Source organism: Panthera pardus, unplaced genomic scaffold (genome assembly GCF_024362965.1).
Source record: "Panthera pardus isolate Hobbes unplaced genomic scaffold, ASM2436296v1 HiC_scaffold_15, whole genome shotgun sequence".
Taxonomy (NCBI): Eukaryota; Metazoa; Chordata; class Mammalia; order Carnivora; family Felidae; genus Panthera; species Panthera pardus.
In genome coordinates, this window is record NW_026526710.1 from 9,536,029 (window position 1) to 9,557,632 (window position 21,604).

Consider the following 21,604-nt stretch of genomic DNA (forward strand, 5'->3'; position numbering starts at 1 on the left):
TCAGTAATAGTTCCTACTGTCTAAGATTGGTATGAACATTAAATGAAGGAATTCACACGACATCCCAGGCATGGTTCTAGATGCATACCAAGCGCTTAGTAAATAGTAGCTGTTATCATCATTTTGGTTTTGACTAACCATTTTCATACTTATGTATCTTTAACTCTCAAACCACCATACATTGAGATATCCTTAGCTCTAAAAAAGGAGTCAAATCCCCATTACACTTGGGGCCTATCCCACAGTACACTTATGATCCTAGCAAGTGATGGCGGTCCCTACTGCTGGCCATACAAGTTGTCCTGCTGGCCAGCCAATCTAAAACTCTAGTGGTTCAAAATCTCTTCCCCACAGAAGATAGCCATGATGATCTCGAGGAGCACATTTGGGTTTGAAATGGCAAAGCCCAGATTATAAAGTAGGCCGATAGAGTGCCCCTTGCTCCCTCTAGCTCCTGAACTTTGTATTATTATACCACGCTACTGATCCTGTATGGGGAATGGGCCAAGTCAGCCAGCACAAATGCCAACCTTTCAATGAGCATAACTGAAGGTTTGGGGCTATTAGTGGGACTATGTTTTGAGATTGATGATCCTCCTGTCTTAGGCTTGGTTTTGTCTAAATCTATCAGGCCCTCAGTTTAGCTGGGAAGTTAAGAGATTAGAATCCTTGAATTAGGTAGTTCTGTCAACACTGAATTTATCCACACGTTTCTACACAGATCACTTCGCCAAGACACTTATTCTCCATTTTACACTCCCTTCCCTAATTGGTGCAATTTTTGGCAATTAGCAATATATTTCAATATCTTAAGAAACTTTTGGTATGTTATTAGAATAGTTTTAGGAAGTTATCTGCACAGTGTCTTCTTTAGTACTTTAGAGAAGTATATTACATGAACATAAAATAAATAACAATCATATCTCCATGGTATTTTCTAGTAATTAATCCTACCCAGCTTTCACTAAAATCCGCTGAAGAGGAAACCTCTTTTCTTATTTTCCCAAATGAAAGGAGAAGAGACACAAGATACGACAGTCTGCAGCAGGAGCAGCCTTACAGATAAATGCCAAAGGGTTTACTGGCTCCCAATAAAATGTATCAATTCCCTCTCAATATGGGAGTTTCCTCACCAATAAAGGGAATGAAAGTCTGTTCTTTTCTACTTGTTTCTGTTAATTGTTATGAGCCCTGGCCCAGTGGGTGAGAGGTTCGTCCTATGGGCAGTTTAGACCATTGGAACGTCTCCATCTTCTCTTCTTTCTGGCGTTCTATTATTAATGCCCGTAACTATGTTATTCTGTACCAGCTCTGCTCTGTAAAAGTGCCAGCCTAGAAATCAGAGAGGATATTCCAGTATGTGCTGTTCATCATCCCAAAGTTGCACATATCAAACCCATTAAAATGTTTTAATGAATTGTAGGTAAATATCATGTCTGTTACCTGAAGTGGATTAATGTGAATGAAAGGAGGTGATGGCAGCTTCATAACGTAATATGGCCAGGCTTACGAACTCCTCCCGAAATGGGGTCAAATCCCAGCTTCATCACTACTCAGCTAACTACCACTGTGTGAGCCCCAAAGCCAGGAGCTGGCACATTATAGCCCAAGGGCCAGATCTGACTTGCTGCCTATTTTTGTCAATAAGGTTTATTGGAACACAGACATGCTCATTCATTTATGTACCATCCAGGACTGCTTTTGCACTACAACAGCAGAGTTGAGTAGTTGTGACAGCGACCCTGTGGTTCACAAAGACTAAAATATTTATTACCTGCCCCTCTACAGAAACAGTTTGCCAACTCTTGCCCTAAGCAAGTGGCTTTACTTCAATAAACCTCAGTTTCCTTGCGGGTAAATTGGGGTTGAAACAGTAACTACTTCAAAGGTGAAAGGGGTTTCACAGGAATGAAATAACACTTAAAAATATCCAAAATAGTGGCTGGCACATGGTAAGGAGTCAGTAAAGGATAGCAGCATTTATCATGCCTACTTGTATCTCCTCCCTGCCTCAGAAGAAAGGGCATTTCCTTCCTTTTATTCAAGGGCAACTGTGAACCTATATACTTGGAGCCCATTCTGTCCATCTCTATAACAATCATTCATCAAGCACTTGGTGTATGCCAACCAGGAATTGTTGCAGATGCTAATAACACAAAGATGAACAAGATGAAAATCCTATTGGCCTTTATGTCCCTAGCAATTCTCTCTCCCCTCTCCTACCCCTGAATCTCTCCCTGTACTTTCTCATCCTGCTCCTTACTTCTATGGCAAGGGGTCTTTATCTTACCTGACTCCCAGCAGCATTTAATACCATGGATTGCCTTTTCCTTCTGGAAATCTCTCTCTTGTCTTCTGAGATACCACAGCTTCTTGGTTTTTCCCTCCCTCCTCTCCTTTCCAGCTACTCCCTCCTTCCAGCCATTATACATGGGCTCACGTCTTCCTCTAACCTCTCTTCCTAAGGAATCTCGTCTATTCCCAAGGCTGCCATTACCATCTATATGTGGATGAGTCCCACCTCTACCCCTCTATTTCAGACTTCTCTCCTGAGGCCCAGACTAGCTTATCTGGTCTGCTAGAGACATCTTCACCTGGATGGTGCCCAGGCCCTCAAGCTCAGCATGACTAATATTAGCTAATGATCATTCCCTTCCCTCTTCCCCAAGCTGCTCAACTTCCCTCTTTACCACAGAGATAAGTGGCACCACCATCTACTGTTTTGTTCAAACTAGAGACTGGGAGTCATCCTTAATCTACTTCATTCTCTGTGTCAACTCTGTTACTAAATGCTTTCACTTCCACCTCCTGCTTCTCTCTCAAATTTCATCACTTTCTCCATCCCATCCCCCCTTCCGGTCTAGCCACCACTTGCTCCTGCCCAGGTAAAAGCAGCAACTACATATACACCATCCCCTGAGATCCATCTGACCATCTTCCAGGCCATTCTCTGCCTGTCACTGGACTGATTGTTTAAAAATGCAAATCTGATGTCAGTCTCCCTTCCCTCCCCCCACCACTTAATGCTATTCTATGGCCTCCCATTGCTTTTAGAATAAAGAACAAAATCCTTAAGAAAACTTACAGGCCCCTGTGTGATCTGGCCCCTATTTACCCCTCCAGTCTTACTCTCATTTGGTCTTTGACTCGTTCTCTATATTCCAAACATAATGGACTCCGAGCTCTTCAGAAGCCCCTATCTTTACAAATACAGTTCCTTTTGCCTAGATGTGCTCCCTACACCTCAGTTTAAATACTCATTGTATCTGTGAGGCCTTTCCTGACTCTCCAGACGAGCCTATGCTCCTGATTACATTGTTGGCACATTGCACTTACTCTGCCATTACACAGAGAGGACTCTTTCGACCTGCTTCCTCACTCCTCCATAAATCCAAGAAGACATGATTGATGACTGTCTTACTGTAGTACCCCAGGATGCCTAGGGCACGGTAGGGCACTCAATAAACACTTACTGGACGGACGGACGGATGGATGGATGAATGAATACACTGACTCTTACCCTCAACCTCACGTTTAAGCCTTTCCCAAATAACAGAAGTCCTCTTTCAACTGTCTCTTCCTCTAGCTACAGTTCTGTCTCCTGTCCTTCACTGATGAGCAGCTGGGAAAAGTAATCTCATTCGTTATAAGTTTCTATCTCACTTTATAATCACGTTCTTCAACGCACTATAATGTCTTTCACTCCCACCCCTCCACTGATTGTCTGTGACACTCACTGGACAAATCCACTGCTAGGTCTCTCTGCCACATTTGAAATGATCAGCTAGAAGCTTCTGTTCTGGTGTCTATGACATGCTCTCTCCAGTTCCCCTCCCACAATGACTGTTCACCTTCTTTGGTCTGCTTCTACTCTGCTCTCAAATGGTGGTGTCCACAACTCTTCCCTTGGTCCTCTTCCTAATAAAAATCTCCTGTCCCTAGAAGGACAGGGTATTCCCAACAGCTGCAACTTCCCCGTCTAACATAACACGGATGCCTAGTTATTTGTTTTGCCTACTAACACTCTCTTGAACTATAGATCTCTATCTCTGTACCTCTCTACCTGGATACCCATGTAGCTCAGATAACACGTCCACAACTTGGTCAATTATCTGCCCAGCATCCAAACTCACCCTTCCATTTTTCTATCTTGCTAAAATCATGACCCATTCCACTGTTATTAAACCTACCTCCCAAATTAGTCACTGAGCTCCATCTATTCTAACTTCTAAATATTTCTCAAATCCTTCTGCCTCCTCACCATCTCCAGGAGGATGTTCTCAGTTCAGGCTTTCAATAGTTTTGTTCCTGGGTTATAATGGTTTCCTAACCGTCTCTTTATACCTACAGTTGCCACATTATTGCCAGTATGTTTCTAGACCATAAATCTGATCCTGTCACTTTCCTTCTTAAAATAGCCTTCAGCAGCTCTCCACTGTTAATAGAATGATGTCCGAACTCCTGACTTTTGAGGGTCTGATCCCCAACTATTCACCTGCTTCCCTTTATACTCCTGCCATAACAACTACTCATTGTTCTTCAAACGTGCTGTCCTCTTTGAGGCTTTGCATCTTTGCATTTACTGTTTCCTCTGTTGGGAATAACTTTTTCCTTTTCCGCCTGTTTGACAAACGATTACTCTTTAAGACTCATCTCATTGGGAAAACTTCACTGAATCACAGGCAAGCTCCCATCTCTGGGTTACCAAGACCTTTATGACCTCTCCAGTTTGGGCTCCCACCATCCTCCTTGAACTTTGTATTCAAACTGAAGTTCTTTCAGTCCCCAAATGCACACTTTCCATCTTTTGGGTCTTTGCCCACGTAGGCCCCTTTCCATGGTGCCTGTTTCCTTCAGTACATTCCTTTAAGCTCCTTGGCTCTTGCTGGGAAGGTTTCCCTAGACCACATTAGTTGTTCTTACTCATCCTCCCATAGCTCCCCATACCTCCCACTGCAAAGCACTTATTATGCTTTTTTATTATCACTTAATTATCTGACCTTTTTGACTAACAAATAGTGTGAAGACAAGCAACCTACTGTTGCTTATGACCCTCTCTGAGCCCAGCAGAGTGCTGAACACAGATGCTTAGTAAAAGTGTATTGAATGAATGTGTCTGTGTGAGTGTGTCTTATTCATTCGTGTCTGACACTAGTTGCACAATCTTTGATGAGTGAAAAAATGATATTATGTGCAGTATCTATCCCATCTTGCCCTCAAAGTCCCTATGTGCCACGGGTCTGATTTAGCATGTTATTCCTTGAGCTCTGTCTTACAAGACACACTCCAGCAAGTATCCACATTGGCTTGGCTTTATTCAGCGTCGTCACTTCCTCGGTTCTTTGGGCAGAAAAAACGCCAATATCCTAAATTTGTGCAAGAATCATCTTGGGAACAAAAGGCTGGATCTTGAATTTTCTTGATTCCCAAAGCTCTTGAAGGTGTGGCACCAAACCTAACCACTTACCGCTTGAGAAGCCATCATTTCATTTATACTCTGTTCATACTGCTCTGCCAAAATGGCAAGTTTTCGTGTCTGCTCATCTTTCAGTGTCTTTAAGATTGTTTTGTGCTCATTCTTTGGAGTAACTTCCAACTGGTGATTCTTGAGTGCTTTATACTGTTTGGTCTGTACTTTGCAAGTGTCCTGAAACTGTTTTTTGATTTGCATTTCCATGGCCTGTGCAGACAAAAACGCAAATACGTTAGTAAGTACAGAAAACTTCCATTGTAACAATACAATACAGGTGCTGGGACCCGTTGTTTTTTGGTGCAGGGACCCACATTGCTAGTCAGTAATGATGAAAATAATACATATGACACAGATAAGAGTTAACTGCCAGTACTTTCTGTCTTATATTAAATACATAGAAGTAATTTTGAATTTACAAACGGATTTAAAAAAATGAACCACTACAAGGAGATCACAACTCTAAGCAGATTGTAGAACTACTGAACTAAACTACGAAGCTTAGTTTGTTGAAAGCCTGCTCATTATTTTAATGGCTTCCTCGTCAAAATCTTCAGTGTCTTCTATTGTTTGTTGTTTTCTCCCCCTATTATTTTTGGTCATCTCTCCCCGCCCAACCCAACCCATTTCCAGGTGAGAAAGGGGGTGGCAATGTACAAGCTGACTGTCACTGCTCTGCATTTCCTTGACAAATCAACAAAGAACATCTGGGTAATACCTCACATCATAATCCAATGCCACTGGATTTCAGCCTAAGTGTAAAGGGAAAAGTGATTTTAGATTTCTTCCCCCATGAAGAAGTTAGACGTTCACGTGGCAATATCAAATATGCATTTTGGCAAGGAGGAGGTAGGCCGTATTACTTGAGTCCCGAAGGTGTTCATCAGGTTGCCTCATGGTCACACGTGCATATCACGAACACTTAGAGTTGCGATGACAGAGATCACTAATTAGACAGGTTAGGATTTGGCAGGTTAGGCAGGAGCATGGCCACTGTGGGGCTGGCCTTGTATCTCTGTCAACACTGACAGCGACCCCCTTGACATACAGCAATGGCTTAGTCCACAGAGCCTGTGAATCAGCAGTCAGCTAAAATTATCTGCACGCAGTGAGGCCCAAAGGAATTCCAAATCTCTAGTGCAGGGTCTGGCACATGTAGATTCACTCTTCACTCCCATGCAGATGTCACTACTCTTACACTACAATCATACTCTTTCCTACCAAGCTTGGATGTAGCTTTAGTCTTTCTCAATATAGAGGCACTCAACGTAGTTACTACCAATAATCCAGCATGACAGATGAAATCTCTCTGCCATATACCTGCTAGGTAACTTCCTCATCTCCTGGGATTAGAACCACGGGCTGCTGTCTGTCCGCAATTTACCATTTTAAAGAGGGCAGGACATGAAGGGGTCAGAGAAACTGCAGGCCATTATACAAAGAAACATGGAGAGATCATCCAGTACAATGGTTTCAAAGCAGCATCTCCTCAGGCGTTTGTTATATACGGCCTCTGTGCTTCACTTCTGGAGATTCTGATTCCGTGGGTGTGGGGCCCAGAAATTCGTAATTTTGAGGAGTTGCCCAGGCACATCTGACAGTCCTCCAGGCGCAGGGACTACGTAATCCAGCACAACTGTATCCTGGAGCACAAATAGGGAACCACTTCCGTTTCCTCTTACCTTTAAGTTTTTTGGCTGTTGCCGAAGTTCCATGACATGCTTTCTGTGCAGTTCCCTTTCTCGCCTCTTATTGTACTCCAGCTGGTTTTCCAGTTCAGTCTGGTGCTGTAGACGGATCAGGTCCATGCGTAGCTTCTGTAACGTGTGCAGCTGCCTGTACTCCAGCTCTCGCGTAGACTCATCATGTCGGATTAGCATGGCATGTTCCATCTCCTTCTGGGTCCTCTTTTTATTTAGTTCCTGCATTCAGGAGCAAAAGATACATGGCGAGAGGTGACTGGAGGTGAATTAGAAGGAATGCACCACTAAGCGAGAGATGGCGAGGAATCGCACTACTAACAGTCTCTTAATTAATAAGCCCATTAGCGCTCCGCAGCAGGACTCAGCGAGATTAGATTAACTGTCCCTGGAGGTTTAGGTTCTGTTTGTGGGTCCATCACTTTATAAGATGGGCAACTTCACAGCCATCACAACTACACCAGCTGTAAAGTGGGAATAATTCCACCTGACCCCTTCTTATCTCCTAGAGCTGCCATGAACCCTCCTCAGGTGAGGTCTCCTGCAGAGATCTAAGTACATTTTTCTTCAGTTACACCACTGGTTCTCAATATGGGCTGCCCATTAAAATCATGTGAAGAACCTTTGCAAGTTTAAGATGCCTCAATCCTACAACCTGAAGTTCTGATAACTGTCTGGGGTGGGACCCTGACATCACTATGGTTAAGAGTTCTCTAGGTGAATCTAACATGTAGTCAGACTTGAAAATCACAGACTTAAACTGGCAATGTCTGCAATACTCTTAGTTTTCTTGGAAAAAAAACCCCATTTTTGCATGTATTAGAAGTAGGCCAATGATCTGTTTTTTAAAATCTCAAAGTAGGGGAGCCTGGGTCACTCAGGTGGTTAAACACCCAACTTCGACTCAGGTCATGATCTCATGGCTAGTGAGTTCGAGTCCCACGTTGGGCTCTGTGTTGAGTGTGGAGCCTGCTTTGGATTCTGTGTCTCCCTCTCTCTCTGCCCCTTCCTTGCTCATGCTCTGCCTCTGTCTCTCAAAAATAAGTAAACATTAAAAAAAATCTTAGAGTAAGGGCAGGCTGGGAAAAAAACAGATGAGATCTCTCGTCTTCCATTTTTTCCATTAGTCTGTTTAATGATTTCTGGATCAAATCATTCTGTTCTTTCCAGTTCTACTCATGTCTGTCTGTCTTTCTTTTCTTTTACTTTTTGTCCTGCCTTGTATGTTTGTTTTTCTGTCTTTAAGGGGGGAAAGAAAGAAAGAAAACTAGAAAAAAAAAAAGAGAGAGGTAGTCGGGTGATACCTTTTCACTCACCAGTTCAAGAATATTTCCTAAATGGCACCATATCCAAGATCTGAACCCTGTGCTCTGGGTACTTAAAAATGTTTACTAAGCCATGATTCTGTCCTCAACTTGCTAACACTCTAGTAGGGAAGTGTACTACACAGTTGTTGAAGTGCTATATGCTCAACTCACAGCCAAGTGAATCAATCCGTTTTCTCTCCTGGGAATTTGGAATTGGGATGCAGAGACAGTTAGCCTCTAAGTGTGGCTGGAACTGAGGGGCATATAAAAACTACATATGTGGTGGCCACCCACTGCTAGGTGGGCTGAGGGTTAGAGAAAGCTGGACTTCAGAACATAAAGAATGAAAAAGAAGACAGACATGCAGGGAATATGCTGATGCCCATATTCCTAACTGGTAAGCTGTCCTGTACACCAGCTGTATTATTGCTATTGGGTTTTACAAAATATTTCTATATTTCTGTAATGAATTCCCTGGTTTTGGCTTAAACAAGCTCAAATAAATTTTACTAACATACAGACAAAAGAACCTTAATTAACACAAGGAAGTAGGTTTTACGTATAAATTAAAAAAAAGAGAAAGAACAATGTTGAAAGTGGTAAGTGCTATAAAAGAGGCAAACTTTATGCTGTAAGATTTCTGCAGAGGTTGGTATTACTATTAGTTAAGAAGGTCAAGGAAAGAAGAAGGCTTGTGAGTTGGACTTTCAGTTAGAACAAGAGTGCCTCTCTTCTCTGATGGCATCCACTATGGGAGAAAATGCAAGTCATTTATTTTCATACAATATCAATAACATGTGTATATTGGTGTTGGTGAGAATATCTTGCATACTTGGGCCTTGTATGCATTTGAAGAGAAGTCCTTGAAACAGCACAGCATCTATTACTGGAGCAAAGTCCCTAATCACTCATTTGTTTATTCAACAAATATTTGTTGCACACGTCCTATGTGTCAGGCACTGCTGTAGGCACTAGGGATAGAGCCATGAACAAGTACATCCCCTCAGGGAGCATGTTTGCTAGTGGGGAAATATCTAAAGTATAAATGCAATTTGTATTTGTTTTAAGGGAAAAAGATAATCTCCTAGAGCATCGCTCCCCATTCCCTCCTGCATTTTGCTTTCCCTAGTTTTATTTTTCTTCTACCTGGACCATCAAATGGTCTTCTTTTAAAAACCAATAACTGGCCCCTAGGTGGCACCAAAGGATGGCGAGGCCTCAGAGACTAAAGCTATTCTAGGCCAGTGACCAAGAGAAAAGCCAAGGAAAGCCCTTTAAATTGGTAGAGGTCCTGTTCCTAGATTACTATTTCATTTTTAACCTTTGAGTACCAGGTCTCCCAATACTGGACACTTATTTCATTACATGTTTTCCTACACTGAGAAGTCCAAACTGAGTCTGGGCTGCCCAGAACCCCGAAACATATGGGGGGGACAAAATACAAGACAAAGCAAACAACACTTTCAGAAGAGATCAAACGGTTTCCTTTACGTCTAACGGGATGTTTCAGGATGCTAGCCACAGGATATCTGCAACTGAAATGCCAGGGCTACAGGTGACTGGTTTTAATAACATGCCACCCAGCTAATTCTGATGTATTGTAAAGTTTGAGAAGTGACAGGAAAATATTCAGGGTGTATGAGTCAGTCATTATGTATGATGTTGGGCAAGCCTTTTAATATATGTTTTAGTTTCCTCACGTGTAAAGTGAGGATAACAGTACCTACACCATGAACTATGATTCTTTGTGAAGAAATGAAAGATCATAAGAACATGCTTTGGAACATATTAACGTATCATTATTATTTTTCTGTGTTCAGAAGGGAAAATGTGCATATAATATCTCAAATCTAGTGTTTATAAATGATTTAAAAAGTGAGAGAAACACGATAATGAATTCATACATCTGGGTTGCTGAGACATAAGTTGATAAGCTGCCATTATTATTATTATTATTATTATTATTATTATTATTATTATTTTGACTTTTTATGAGCCTATTGCTGTGCCTACATAAAAAAGTGTAATGTGCTTTCAGTTTTTAAAGGTGATTTCTTGCATCTCATTCCATGCCCACTGCAACCCTATGAGGTGTTAAGATTGCAAGGACTTACCCCTTTTACCTATGACAGTAAAACATTTGGGAATTGAGAGACTAACATAAGATCATTCAATTTCCATAAAGCAGAACTAAGGCTAAAGCTCAGGTTTGGGGATTTTCAACAGTTCCCATTAAAAGATGTCCCAGAGAATGGTTTACGTTTTCCTGCGTTACGCTGTCTTTCAGCCTGTGACACAATATTCTGAAGAATCCCTCTGTTCTGGCTAGACACGATGCAGGGGTTGTTTCATCTGTACAAATGACACAACGTACTGTGCGCCCATGTGCACACCTTTAGCTCATACCAATTAAATAAAGTGAGCTGAACAAAAACAAAAGCAGATTTAATGTACGAGTGTTTTTGCCCACAACGCACTCCACGCCTATATGCCCTGGAGGCGGTTTAAGCTGAGAGACACGAGGGCCCCCTTTCCCTTGGCTCACATCACACGCTGTGTGCATCTCCCCAAGCTGAGAGAGAGCTTAGTGTCAAAACACATGTACTTTTCATACACCACGGCCCCTGAACACATCACCATACTATATAAGACCCTACGTCCTGTGTAAGCTGTGAATCCAGGCCGTGTCCCATAATAAACCCTTCCCAGCCACGAGCCAAGTGCTACTGACTTCTTTAAAGCGAGTTGATCTCGCTCAAGTAAAACATTTTGTCCTCATGCCCGATGAGGCTGAGTAAGAACTAGAGTTCAGACTTTTAATGGAGATGTTGTTAGCCTATGACATTTAACGCTTTCTTAGTTTCAGTTCTTGGTTTCATAACTGGTTAGAAAATACGAGCATCTGTGATGACAGAGGAAGAGGCTCAACCCAGTCTATGGTGGTCCTTTTAAACGTTTCCATTAATTAAAAGGATTGCTCATACTCAGTTTTGGCAAAGAAATAGAAAGACAAGTGCTCTTTTTGGTGGGAGTAAAACCCCTAGAGGGCAGTTTGGCAATATCTATTAAAATTTTACATATATACACTGTGACCCAGAGACTCCACTTCTGAGGATATATCCTACAAAATATTTGCATATATGTAAAAAGATCTGTGTACAAAGATGCTCCCTGTGGCACTGTTAGTAATATTATAAAACGTCAACAAAATATCCACTGAGAAGTATGTCATTAAATAAATAATTTTATAGCCATACCCCCAGGGTTTACTATTAATGGTTAAAAAGAACCACATAGGGCTGTATGTCCTAGAGAGTAAATGAGAAAAAGAAAGAGAAGAGTTACAAAACAGTATACTAGACATTTTTGTAGGTTCAGTATCCATTTCCCTTCTCTTGTTAACAGGCTCCTCTTTTTGCTTGAGAAACTCCTCCACCCTATCTGTAATCAGAGAGTAGCCCTCCTAGGAATTTGAATCTGAAGCTGAAATGATACAAAGATTAAATATGGTGGGAGGAAATACAACCAAATGGCAGTGCTCTGAGGAATGTCCATTAGGCTCTTGCTCTCTAGGTCACAGAGTTTGCTTTTCCAGCTTGATTCTTCATCTTTTCCAGCTTGGTTCTTCACCGCTGTTATCTACCACATATCCTTCCAATAAATTCCTTTCCACGCTCATGCAGCCAGAATTTGTTTCTATGGCTTGCAAATCAAATAAACCCACTGATACTAATGTAACCTTATTTTTGTAAAGTTAAAGTTTTATATAAGCTGAATGTATGAGTACATACATACAAGGAAAAAGAAATCTGGAAATACAGATGCCAAATTAATGGTAGTCAGGGTAGACACTGGGTGGCATGGGATTATCAAGAACTTTCACTACTCAACTATGTATTTTTCTGTGTTTGTCTTTTGTTTCAATGTTCTTGCATTACTTTTGTACATAAAAACTTAGACTCTTAAAAAAGTACCCTTATAAGAGTCATTCTTCACTCAGTTGACTAGAACCTGATTCTAGTGAAGTCACAAATAACATTCTCTATAACTTTTGAGGAATAATTTTCTTCTACAGCTTTTATTGGCACTGATCGTTCCCTTGGCTTTACACTTCTTCCAAATACGTGCTATCAGAATAGAAATAACTGCCAGATGAAAAGAATCCCAAACATCTTATTTCCAAATGGCTACTGGGCTTTTTCGCCTTCTAACAAATATGGCAACATGTCTAATATGGAATTAATCAGTTTCTTACTGTCACCTCTCTCTAGGCTTCTCTGTCTCTGACCAAATTTACATGTAACCACGCCTTGAACCCTAGAAATAACTTTGATTCTACCCTCATCTTTCCTCTCATATCCTACGGTATGCCAAATCCTGTTTATTTTATATTCAAAATACGTTTCAAATCCGCCTGTTGGACACGTGCCACCATCATCTTTGTCTGTGCCCTATTTCCTACCACCTGATCACTTTGCTTGCAGTTTCTTCCCCCTAACCCAATGTTTCTCAACCTTCTTCTTCTTGTCTTTTTTTTTTTTTTCTTTTTCCATTATCATCATTTTTATGTTTTCATCACCAGGAGCTTTCTAGGTTTTCCCCTCCCCTAAAAGGTGAATGAACACTACCTGATACACTGTATATCCCTGTATGTACTGTGGCCATTGTAATATCTGAGACCGCTCTCCCACAAGAGCCTATGCTTACTCCCCCGGAGGCAGTACCACCCCCCACTGAGAATGCGTGCTAGAATCCATCTGTGAACTGCCATCAACCAAACTGGGCTAATCTCTCTAACGCACAGTATTAGCATATCACTCACTGCCTGGCTCAAAAATGTGCAGCGGTTTGTCTCTCTTCCAATGAGACAAGACAACACAGACAAAGGGCTTGGGCCTGGCTCATTGCATGTATTTGATAAATTTTAGTTTGCTCCATCCTTCTTCCCTCCCAGTTGAATGCTGCCCCCCAAGGAGCTCAGAATGTACCGATGCTCATTCCATAAACGTGCCTTTGGTGCTTCTTTCCCTCGCGCAGACGAACACTGGGTTTTTCGCAGACTTTGATATTTTTACCATGCTAGCTCATTTGTGAGGGTTTCCCTGATTACTCCAGGTCACAACGATTTCTTACTGAACTTTGTATCTGCGACTGAGTCACATTCTGTGCTCATCTCAGTGAATAATGTCTTATTCATCCAGTTTCCCAAATTAGAAACTTTGAAGCCATTTTTGACCCCTCTCTCTCCCGAAATTCTTATGCCGTTTGGTTGGAATTACTGTCAGTTCTGCTTCAGAAATGTCACTCAGATCCAATCTCCCCCCATGCCTCTTCCAGGTGGACCTAGAGAAAGAACGTCCTGGCTGACCTCACTGTACTTGGCTTCTTCCTGCTGTAGCCTAGCCTCACACTGGTGCACTAGGTCTTTCAAAGAAAACTCTCCTCACTCCCCTGCTGCAACCCCTAGGACGGTGATGCAACTGCCTTCAGGCTAAAATGGAAATAACATGTCTTAACAAGGAAGGCCCTCTGCATTCTGCTTCTGACTCCCCTTGTTCTGACATTCCACTTCGTACACCCCAAACACTCAGCTTCTCATCAGGCCCTGAGCCCTCTCAGCCCTTTCATGACTGTATTCCCAGGACGCTTCATTTATAGGTCCACTGTTGTACCTGACCTGTTACGTTGTAACCAGCCTGTCACATGTCTGTTTCTCCTCAGACTTAGGCTGCTGGAAGGCGGGATGTATACACAACAACTCCGCAGTCCTGGCATCACCAGCACAACGCCTGGCACTAAGGTGGCACCGGATGCCTGAATGACTTAACTGTAGAGCATCATACCATCACTTTGTGTTTCACGTGGAGCCACAAAAACACAACTGTTTGACACGCAGGCTGAAGGCAGAAATTCTCTATTTTACTTCCTTTGATTCTCCACCGCATACTATAGCTTATAATAGGTGTTCGATAAAACTGTGACATTTATTTGGAAAATGTTGATTCCTCGTTCTGTAAATGGGCTTTCTTCTTCTACTCAGTGGTGAATTCATTCCCTGACTACTTTTGCATACCTGCTTTGGGTCAGGCGTGTCAATAAAGACTATAAACATGGGGTGCCTGGGTGGCTTAGTCAGTTGAGCGTCCGACTTCGGCTCAGGTCACCATCTCGCAGTTTGTGGGTTCGAGCCCCATGTCAGGCTTTGTGCTGACAGCTCGGAGCCTGGAACCTGCTTCGGGTTCCGTGTCTCCCTCTCTCTCTCCGCCCCTCCCCAGCTTGCACTCTGTTTTTCTGTCTCTCAAAAATAAGTAAACATTTAAAAAAAAAAAAAAAAAAAGACTATAAACGTGAAGGATATAAGGCCGGACAAACAGACAGGGACGATCCTCACAAAGCCTACTGTCTCGTAAGTCAGGGATGGCGGTTATGAATGTAATAAATACCTCCCGAATGTTCTGCTGCTCCACCTCGTGCCGCTTGATCATTATTTTCCGCTTGAAGAAACGACAGTTTTTGTCGTAGTACAGTCTCTGCTGGGTGAGAAGGTGGGCTTCCTCTTCAGCCTGCGTGTGCTGCAAGTTCTCTTTATGCTTGGATATCCGCTCTTGCTTTTCTTTCTTGGGTGTGCTATGGTCCTCATTCATCTCCTTCACAAAAAGAGGAACAAAACAAAGCAAAACAAAAAACTTGCTGGTCTCATCGAGCAAAGGAACTGATAGTTTCTTACAATATGGTAGATGAAATTGCTGGGAAAGCAACTGAGAACAAGGACAGGAATACTTGGTGCTGCAATCCTTCTCTCCCAACTTGCATTTACTGATTATTTAAGTGCCAGGGAGGCCTGCTACTTCCCAGGTCTCTGGCTTCTCAGCCTCGGAAATAACCGGCTCCCTCATTCAATCAACGTACACTTACTGAGTTCTCATCATGTGACAGGCACTGTGCAAGGCACAAGGATGCAATGGTAAGCAAAAGAACACGATAACCACCATCGTGGGGCGCCACAATGTGGAATCAGTAATTAATCAAAGAACCAGAGAAATGAACCGAAAATTACTGCCACAGCTGCCGTGCAGGTGGAGGACTTGGTTCTACAAGGATGTTTGTTTAAAAGAACCTATTTGAGGGGCGCCTGCGTGGCTCAGTCGGCTAAGCGCCAGACTTCGGTTCAGGTCACGATCTCACGGTTTGTGAGTTCGAGACCCGCGTCGGGCTCTGTGCTGACAGCTCGGGGTCTGGAGCCTGCTTGGGATTCTGTGTCTCCCTCTCCCTCTGCTCGCACTCTGTCTCCATCTCTGTCTCTCAAAAAATGAACACACATTAAAAGATTTTTTTTTTAAAGAATATATTGGATCTCGGTAAAAACTAAGCTGAAATTTGAAAAACTTGTAGGAGCTAACCAACGAAAGAGGAGAAGGGAGAAAACTCTGGGCAGAGGAAACGGCATGTGCTAAATCAGGTGGGTTATTTGAAACATGGTGCAACTGAGGAGCGGAGAGAAGGCCCAGGGTGGTGGGTGCAGTGTGACATGAGATGAAGCAGGACCCTCAGAGGCCTCATAGGCCAAGTTAAGGACACTGATCTGTAGCACAGGAGACAAGGATTTTATACATGTGGGAGTGACAGGATGAGATGCATCTCGAAAAGATAACCTGCTGCCATGTGGAGCAAGAGTAAAGAAGACAAGGCTGGGAGAAGCAGACAGATTTCACAGGCAGGAGGTAACTCTGCAAATGTCTCTAGTGTGAATTTCAGAAAGCATTCCTTTTTTTGTTAAGTTTGTTTGTTTGTTTATTTTGAGAGAAAGAGAGAGAATGCACACATGCACGGGGGAGGGGCAGAGAGAAAGAGAGAGAGAGAATCCCAAGCAGGCTCTGCACTGTCAGCGCAGAGCCCAATGCAGGGCTTGAACCCACGAACTGTGAGATCATGATCTGAGCCAAAGTCAGATGCTTAACCGACTGAGCCTCCCGGGTGCCCCAGGAAAAAAGTATCCTTTACTTGGTATGAGTGGGTAAATGAACCATTTCCAAAAGGACAAAATTCATAACTACTCTAGACCATAAGGGTAAAGAGAAGAAAGTGGGGAATTGGAACCCTTAAGATGTTACTTTACTCTATGGAGGAAGCAAGAAGACCATTTTTAGAGAAAGCACAGTGCACTCTTTTTTGTTCATATTGTTCATACCAACAGCTTGATCTATAAGATTTGGCTGACTGCTTAGTGAAAATCTCCTTCAAATGCTAATATCTATTTTACCTGATGTTTTGTGATATGGACATCAACACTATTTACAGTATGCTTGCCCTTAAACAAGAAGTCCTTGTAAATCAATTTTCAACTTTCCTGTTCTAGTGAAGTCTTGAGTGAAACAGCAGAGTCAACAAGAGAGCAGGCTGCATGGAGCATGGAGTAAACTGGGATCACATCAGCGAGGCTGGGTGACTCGTCTCCTGATGCCATGACTTCACTACTAGGTTTGGCATTAACCACTACATTGCACACCCAAATCCAAATGTGACTGTGAAAACGCACTCCTGGGGCACTTGCGTGGCTCAGTCGGTTGGGCGTCCGACTCTTGAGTTTGGCTCAGGTCATCATGTCACAACTGCGGGATTGAGTCCTGCGTCAGTCTGTGTGCTGAGTGTGGAGCCAGCTTGGAATTCTCTCCCTCTCCCTCTGCCCCTCCCTCGCTTGGGCTTGCTTTTTTGCTCACTCGAGCACTCTCTCTCTCTCTCTCAAAAACAAAAACAAAACAAAAAAACAAAAAACAAAAACAAGCAAACCTCACTCTAAAATCAAGAATAAATTCTTTCTGTAGGGAAGTGAGTGTGGCTTTAACATACAACATGAGGGATCCCTGTGGTGATGGAAATGTTCTGTGTCTTGACTATCAATGTCAATGTCTTGTTTGTGATATTGCATTACACTTGAGCAAGATATTACAGTGGGGGAAACTGGGTAATCGGTATACTGGATCTCTCTGCATTGTTTCTTGCAACTGCATGTGAATCTATAATTGTCTCAACATAAAAAGTTTACAAATTTCTAGTATTTTACAAATACTAGAAACTGTTATTATAAAATGTTATTGTTTATCAAAAAAAAAAAAAGAATAAATTATTTCTGGACCATCTGTCATCCTGTATCGCTCACACCCCTGTCATCTATCAAACAGTGAGGATAATGGAGATTGTTCTGTCACTCCAAGGGCAATACCTTTAATATATCAGTATCTAAATATACGTGCCACCTTACATAGAACTAAGCTTTACTTCATAAGGGGGATTAGCCTTGCACAGAAAGGCTTATTGAGGCTATCTCAAACTGAGTTTAGGCTTGTTTTTTCTTCATGAGCGTGTTGAAAGGCTTATAAGTTTAGGCCTGTGGTTTCCTGCACTCATAAATCTGAGTACCAAAAATAGCCTATGCCTGAGGACTGAGTGAGGATTCTCAAATGCTGTTCTGTGGGAGAATCTTCTACAGGCTGAGTTCATGCAATCTCCAAATACCTTAGTATTATAAAAGTTCAAAATGGTGGCTGCAGTCACAAAGTGTGGCCGCAGAAAGTGAGTGAACGCATAGTGTTAGACATCAGAATGTAACTGCAAATGAGAACATTTTAAATTTCTTAGGGAAAAGTCAATGTTATCCTGTGATCCAGTAACATCTTTCCATCATGATGTAATAATTAGGCTCAAGCAATAACTCAGAGAAAATAGACAGAATATGAACCTTCTTAGTTAGGCTATTTCTCCCTACAGTCTGGTTTTCTTTTCTTTTTCTTTTTCTTTTTTTTTTTAATTTTTTAATGTTTATTGTTGAGAGAGAGAGAGAGACAGACAGACCATGAGCAGGGTAAGGGCAGAGAGAGAAAGACACACACAGAATCTGAAGCAGGTTCCAGGCTCCATGCTGTTAGTACAGAGCCTGATGCGGGGCTCAAACCCACGAACCGGAAGATCATGACCTGAGCTGAAGTTGCACGCTTAACTGACTGAGCCACCCAGGCACCCCCAGTCTGGTTTTCTAGACCTTATAGTGTCAGAGATTTTTCCCAGTTAGGCAGTGGGGATTAAATACAAAATTCTGTCAGTCCCAACAATCACCAGTGGCTCATCTGGGCAGGACTAAACATCCTGAGGCTCACCCCCACCCACTTGCTTTCACTTCCTAATTAAAAAAGAATTGGAGAGGAGCCTTGCTAAGTCCCATATTGTTAATGGAGACTATGAGCTCCAATAAATTATTTTACAAACTGAAAGAATGTCCCATACTGAATTTTATTAAACCTTAATACACCAGTAGTCTACAAATCAGAAATGCTAAGTCTTACGAGAAGGAAAGTCTAGGGAATTGTAGGCAATTCACCTATAAGCACTGGTGGCAGAACTGAAAACATGTGAGCTTTCAGGTCACATTGCAGTTCCCCAGGAGGACTCTCCATGTCCACTAATGGTCCACGACCAAACTTTCAGGAATCAATCATTCATTTACCAGAGATTCACATGTACCAGGTGCAGGGATACAATCACGGGCAAGAAGAAAAAAAAAAAAAAAAAGGATAACTGAAAACTAGTGTTATGAAATCAGAGGCACCTGTCTCGGTTGAGGCAGTCAGGAAACGCTTCCCTGGGGAAATGATGTTTAAGTTAAGGTATTAATAAACAATCCTAAGTCTTACAAGGAGGGGAGTAAGAATTAACAGCGGAGGGAAAGATTGGGGGTCGAGGGTGGGGGTGGAGAGAACATCCTGGTAAAAGAAACAGTCTTCTCCAAAGATCTTGGAGAAAAGTGGAACTTGATACATCTGAAGAACCAAAAGGTGACCATAGTGGCAGGAGCAGTGAAGAGTCAGGGGTAGAGAAAACAGGTGGGGGAACAGCGGTGTGAGACGACACTGGAGGGGAGGCTAGCAGCCGATCACTTCGGGATTTCTAGTATTTTGATCTATCCTAAGAGCAACGGGAAGTCAATGGACTGTTACAATCATGAGGTTGTATGATGAGACTTATGGTTTGAAAAGATCACTCTGGCTGAAGTGGCTGAAGAATAAACTGGAAGTCGGCAAGAATGGTTTAGAGTTAGATCAATGATTCTTAAAATCTGATGCCTGGGGGAGCCAGGGTGGTTCAGTCAGTTAAGCATCTGACTTCGTCTTCGATTCAGGTCATGGTCTCAAGGTTTGTGGGTTAGAGCCCCATGTCGGGCTCTGTGCTGACAGCTCAGAGCCTGGAGCCTGCTTTCGATTCTGTCTCTCTCTCTCTGCCCCTCCCCCACTTGTGCTCACTCTCTCTCTCTCTCAAAAATAAATAAATAAACATAAAAAAAAAATCTGATGCCTGGACTAGCAGCATCAGCATCACTTGGGAATTTGTTAGAAATGCACATCTCAAATTCCACCCAGACCTACTGAATCAGGAAATCTAGGGGTGAGTTAGCAATCCATTTTAATAATCCCTTTAGGTGATAAAAGTTTGAGAATCAGGGGCTCCTGGGTGGCTCAGTCGCTTAAAGGTCCAACTTTGGGTCAGGTCATGATCTCACGGTTCGTGGGCTCGAGCCCCACATCAGGCTCTGTGCTGACAGCTCACAGCCTGGAACCTGCTTCGGATCCTGTATCTCCCTCTCTCTCTGCCCCTCCCCCACTCACGCTTTGTCTTTCTCTCTCTCTCAAAAATAAATAAACACTAAAAAAATTATTGAAAAAAAGACTCAATGATTTAGACTGTTGATCACAATGTAAGGTTAGTCAATTTTAAGTTCCAACCATTCTTTTTTTTTTTTTTAAAGATTTTATTTTTAAGTAATCTCTACACCCAACATGGGGTGTGAATTTATAACCCAGAGATCAAGAATCACATATTCCACCGACTGAGCCAGCCAGGAGGGCCTTAAATTCAAAGCACTCTAATGGCAAATTGGTGATGACAATTATTGGTACTCTTACCTCTTTTATTTTTTCCTTACAAATCTTATACTGCTTCTTCTGACTTTCCAAGAAAGTTGTCAAATCTTTCTTCTGCTGGGCCAAGATCTGTTGCTGGAACTTCTTTTCATCTGCTGCAGCTACCTTTGCCTGATAAAATGACATATACAATCTAGGATAAATTGTTCTTCACACAGAATTCAGTTGCCTGTATTCTCCAATGCATGAAAAGAGTCCATAAGCGCTGAATAATGTAATGTTTTTTGAACAAAGAATTAATAAAAAACAAAATAAGGAAATGCCTGCTCTGATTCTCTTGTATCTTAAAAAAAATGGAAATGTTTACCATTGAAAAACATTCCCAACTATGGGAAAAATATGAAGGTAAGCCATAAACATGTTTTATTGAACACACACAAAATACATGGGATGAAAAGTGAACTAAGGATTATAATAAAAGTTTTTTTTTTCTTTTTGTATTGTAGGTAGCTCACAGGTTAAATTATAAAAATGGATAAGTAACTATGGCCAGTTTTCTTCCAAGAACCTAACTCTAATTGATTAATTATTTCAACTATTGGATTTCTGGGTAGAGTCATCTCTAGTACAACAGGCAAAGCTAATAATACTTCGTTTTCTTAGGCACCTGCTACAATCCACAACAGTCAGACACTGGGACATTTTGAGGGCTCCCAAATGGATAGAACACAGACCAAATAAAAGATAACCCAAAAAACGTTGGCTCCTGAAAGTTACCAAATCTGTGTGTCAGGGGACCATTATGTCAGCACATACGTAAGATGAGGTACTTAGGAGACAGAGAAGGGATTATGCTTCATGGTTCTTTTTATGTATCTTTTCACCTTTAGCTTCCATTATCAACAGTTTTCCCATTATTAACAACTCTCTTTACATCTTTACCAAACCAAATCCCCAAGAAAGAGTCTGACTGGTTTATTTAACCAATATCATCCCTGTTTGGGCAGAGGTTTTTCAGGCTAGGCTGCCTCACAGGTTGATGGCTGTTGGGGGAAAGCTGCTTCTGCAGTTCTGATGTTCCCTTCCATGTGGAGAAGAGCTTAATTACCGAGACACCCCTGGCACTCTGTCCCCAGTCACTCCATTCCCAGAGAGCACACGTTCACCCCTGCTTTCCCACACTATGTAAGTCTTACAGGGGGTGGCATGGAAGGCGAC

General features: G+C 42.2%; 1 protein-coding gene across 4 annotated transcripts in view; it reads right to left on the bottom strand.

Annotated features, from left to right (window-relative positions):
* Positions 1-21,604, bottom strand: part of TAOK3 (TAO kinase 3) — a 177,824-nt gene that overhangs the window by 3,036 nt on the left and 153,184 nt on the right. For all 4 annotated transcript variants that reach the window (XM_019467317.2, XM_019467320.2, XM_019467318.2 and 1 more), the window contains 4 exons: positions 20,429-20,557; positions 14,921-15,124; positions 7,153-7,392; positions 5,468-5,680 (listed from right to left, as the gene is read on the bottom strand). In XM_019467317.2, coding sequence (XP_019322862.2) covers positions 5,468-5,680; positions 7,153-7,392; positions 14,921-15,124; positions 20,429-20,557 — 786 coding nt within the window. The remainder of the gene's footprint in view (positions 1-5,467; positions 5,681-7,152; positions 7,393-14,920; positions 15,125-20,428; positions 20,558-21,604) is intronic.